The sequence below is a fragment of the Gavia stellata genome, chromosome 3 (genome assembly GCF_030936135.1).
Source record: "Gavia stellata isolate bGavSte3 chromosome 3, bGavSte3.hap2, whole genome shotgun sequence".
Taxonomy (NCBI): Eukaryota; Metazoa; Chordata; class Aves; order Gaviiformes; family Gaviidae; genus Gavia; species Gavia stellata.
The window spans coordinates 92,567,651-92,571,377 of record NC_082596.1 but is presented as its reverse complement, the minus strand read 5'-3'; the positions used below and the strand labels follow the sequence as shown (position 1 = coordinate 92,571,377).

Sequence of the window (3,727 nt, the reverse complement as noted above, 5' to 3'; positions counted from 1 at the left end):
GGGGAGAAGGAGGTGGAAGCCGGAGGAAGCGCCCCGTCCCTCGCCTCGCCGCCAAGGGCGGCAGGGCACCGACGCCTGTCCTCGGCACCCGCCGGCGGGGAGCCCCCTGCCAGCGACCCCCGGCTGAGGCGGGCGCGAAGCCCCGCTGCCCTGCTCTGCCCGCCTGCTCTGCCTGCCGCCGCGGAGCTGTCCAGGCCGGCGCGGGGGCAGAAACGCGCCGGGTCGCCTCGCCGCCCCCCGCCGCCCTTGAGGCCGCGCCGAGGGGCGGGGGTCGCGCCCGCCCAGCGGAGCCGCGGGGTGCGGGGCGGGGGGGGGCGCCGCCGCCGCCATGAAGCTGGAGGTGTTCTCGCAGCACTACGAGGACAAGCTGAGCGCCGGCAGCGACCAGGAAGGCAGCGGCTCCCTCTCCCCGGCGCCGGCTGAGAGCGAGCTGGGCTCGGACGGCGACTGCGCCGCCAACAGCCCGGGCGGCGGGGCCGGGCGGCCGGGGCACCCCCCGCCGCCGCCCCCCGCCCCGCAGCCGCCGCCGCCGCCGGCCGAGAGCGCCAAGGGGAAGCCCTACACGCGGCGGCCGAAGCCGCCCTACTCCTACATCGCCCTGATCGCCATGGCCATCCGCGACTCGGCCGGCGGCCGCCTGACCCTGGCCGAGATCAACGACTACCTGATGAGCCGCTTCCCCTTCTTCCGCGGCGCCTACACCGGCTGGCGCAACTCGGTGCGCCACAACCTCTCCCTCAACGACTGCTTCGTCAAGGTGCTGCGCGACCCCGCGCGGCCCTGGGGCAAGGACAACTACTGGATGCTCAACCCCAGCAGCGAGTACACCTTCGCCGACGGCGTCTTCCGCCGCCGCCGCAAGCGCCTCAGCCGCGCCGCCCCGCCGCCGCAGCCCGCCCGCCCCGCCGCCGCCGCCCCGCCGCCGCCGCCGCCGCCGCAGGAGGCGGCCGGAGCGGGCGCCGCGTCCCCCGGCGGTTCCCCGCGGTGCTGCTGCGCCTCCTCGCCCTGCAACTGCGCGCCGGGCCCCGCCGCCAAGGAGGCAGCGGCGGGGGCCGGCGGGGCGGCGGCGGGCAGCGGCGGCGCCAAGTTCTCCAGCTCCTTCGCCATCGAGAGCCTCCTCCGGCGGCCGGCGGGGCCCCGCGCCGCCCCGCAGCAGCCGCCGCCGGCGCACGCCCGCCTCCTCTGGCCGGCGCCGCCCGTGCCCCCGCACCTGCTGCCCGGCCCCTACCCGCTGCTCCCCTACCCACCTGCCGCGCAGCCCCCGCCCGCCGCCGCCCTCTACGGAGGCGGCCTCCTGCAGCTCTGCGCCTACGGGCTGGGCGAGCCGCCGCCGCTGCTGCTGGGGGGCGGGCGGCAGGCGCTGGCCCACGGCGAGCCGCCGCCGGCGGAGCGGTCGCGGGCGCCGCTCTTCCCCGCCGCCCTCCCCAAGGGCGGGCGGGGGCCGCCGCCCGGCTCCCCGCTCTACGGGTCCCTCCGGCTGGCCGGGCCGCTGCAGCCGGCGGCGGGGGGCTCGGCCTCGTTCCAGCCGTACGCCGTGGAGACCCCCCTGGCTTAATGGAGCCCCCCTCCTCCCCTGCGAGAGGCCTGCGCGGGGAGGCGGGAGGGGGGGAAAGGAGGAGGCTCTGGATCCCGCACTTTAACTCCAGAGGCGACCAAAGCCTCCAAGCAAAAGCCTTGGTGACTGTGCCTTAGTGAAATGACAGTGGGTTTAACTTAAACCAAAAAAAGAGGGGAAAAAAAACCAACAAACCCACAACTGTCGTTTTGGACATAGCCATGAGCCTCAAGTGCTTCTTACTGTTCGTTGAGACTACTTGACTCCAGCCGCTCCCTCGCCGCCTCCTTTCTATCCCCCCTCTTGTCCCCGCATCTCCTGCCACCACGGCCCTGGGCAGCGGAGCGGGGGCACCCCGCGGAGACGCGCGGTGGCGGCAGCCGGGGGATGCGCTGTGCGCTTGGGAGGGCGGGGGGAGGGAAGGGGGCCGGGGGCGCCTGCCGGGAGGAGCAGGGAGAGAGGAAGGGAGGGGGCCGGGGGCTGCTGTGGAGCCGTAGGTCTGTACTGCAAAGCAATGCATCACTGTGCCAAAAGAAACCTTTTCTCTTGTCCGGCAACTAGCATTTCGCGGGAAGGGAGGACATTAAATTATTTATAAAAGTAGTGTTTTTAACACAAAGAGAGTGCAGCTTTTTAAATTAATTATTGTTCTTGGGGGAGGTGGGAGAGGGGAAAGGGCTCAAGGAAACGTCAGGCGTTGTCTCCTGTCTTGGTTGGCGTTGTACATTTAAGGCCAAGACTACTGCTACTGGAAAGAGAAGAGTAATTTTTTTTCGTATTTTATTTTTGTGTATATAATATATGTGCGTGTGCATTTTATTGACGCTCGGACACAATGTTTTTTCTTTTTCGTTTTTTTTTTTCTGCTCTCCCCGAATAAAAGCTGCCCCCTAAATAAAGACAGTTATAAGGAGAAGAGCGTGCTATCTGGGCCGGCGTGGAGGGAGGGCAGCCTGCCGTGGGGCAGCCTTGGCCGAGGAGCGCTCGGGCTGCGGGGGCAGCCGGCCCGCCCGCCCTTTCCTCCCCACCCCTCCCGGCGGGTAGAGGTGCCACGTTCGGACCCGCCTTATTTTGAGCACGGGAGGTGAGAGAGGCTCTCCTCTTGGGCTGCCGCCAGGTTTGGAAGTCCTCGTCCATTCCTCGAGTCAACCCAGGTTTCCCCGCCGGTGCCCAGCGCTGCAGAGAGGCAGGCGGATTTGCAGGCAGGCGGATCTGCAGGCTGGCTGCCCGACTTGGGGGCAGCTTGCGGAAGTCCTGCGCATCTGCCTGCCTTTTTTTCCCTTCTTTTTCTTTTTTCCCCGAAGGACAGCAGACATGTAATCCTGTTGTCATCTCTCGGTCCAAAGAAAACTCGCTTCAGGAAGGTCGTTGGCACCACCGGGCTCCAGCTGCTCCTGGTGGGGACAGCCTCGCTGGCGTCTGCCGCGGGCGAAACCTCAGCAGGGGGAACGCGATTGAGAATTTGCTGGTAATAAAAAGTTTACACACGTTGCCTTCTCCCGACGCGCGTTGTGTTAAGGTTGCTTCGTATTGTCAGGAGTGATCAGGAGAGCCTCAGAAAGACTTGAGTCGGAAAAGGGAAAGGATGGGGGTTTAACTGCCCGTGGTACTGAATTACGATTTAGTGGCGTCCCCGAACTCGAAGAGCTTTAAACAAACGCCGAAATGGTAATTCAGGGCTTATTTGTTCGTTTGTTTGTTTTAATTTAAAAAGGATGAAAATAGGCGGGCTTTTTTCCCCTCCCCAGACGTCTTCCGTAAGCACAGATCACCTAAACAAACGATGACAAGCAGAATTTTGGGCGCTGATTGTTCTTTTCTCTAATTACTGTTATTTCGGACCCTGGACTTTCTCCCCCACCTCCTTTCCCCTCAGAGTCGGCTTCAGCCGCTGAATAGCTTCTATCCTCCTCGCAAAAATTTTGCCGAATAGTGAAGGTGTGTTGGGAAAGGAAAGCTTCAAACAGAAGAATCTGCGGACGAAAACACCGACTTGTTTCAATAAAGCTCAAGCAGATTTCACGGTGTGTTTAGCTCAGACCATAACATTCATCAGAACATTGCGAGAGATTAGTGACTAATGTATGAAGTAATCCAGCCCTTGAAGGAATTGGTTTTTATGTACACACATGCATGCACACATACAAACACACAATTTCGACATCATTCTGC

General features: G+C 64.0%; 1 protein-coding gene across 1 annotated transcript; it reads left to right on the top strand.

Annotated features, from left to right (window-relative positions):
• The first annotated feature begins 328 nt into the window (after positions 1–328).
• FOXQ1 (forkhead box Q1) lies at positions 329–1,555 on the top strand. Its single transcript, XM_059815780.1, has one exon. The coding sequence runs from the start codon at positions 329–331 to the stop codon at positions 1,553–1,555; it is 1,227 nt and encodes a 408-aa protein (XP_059671763.1).
• Positions 1,556–3,727: the final 2,172 nt, after the last annotated feature.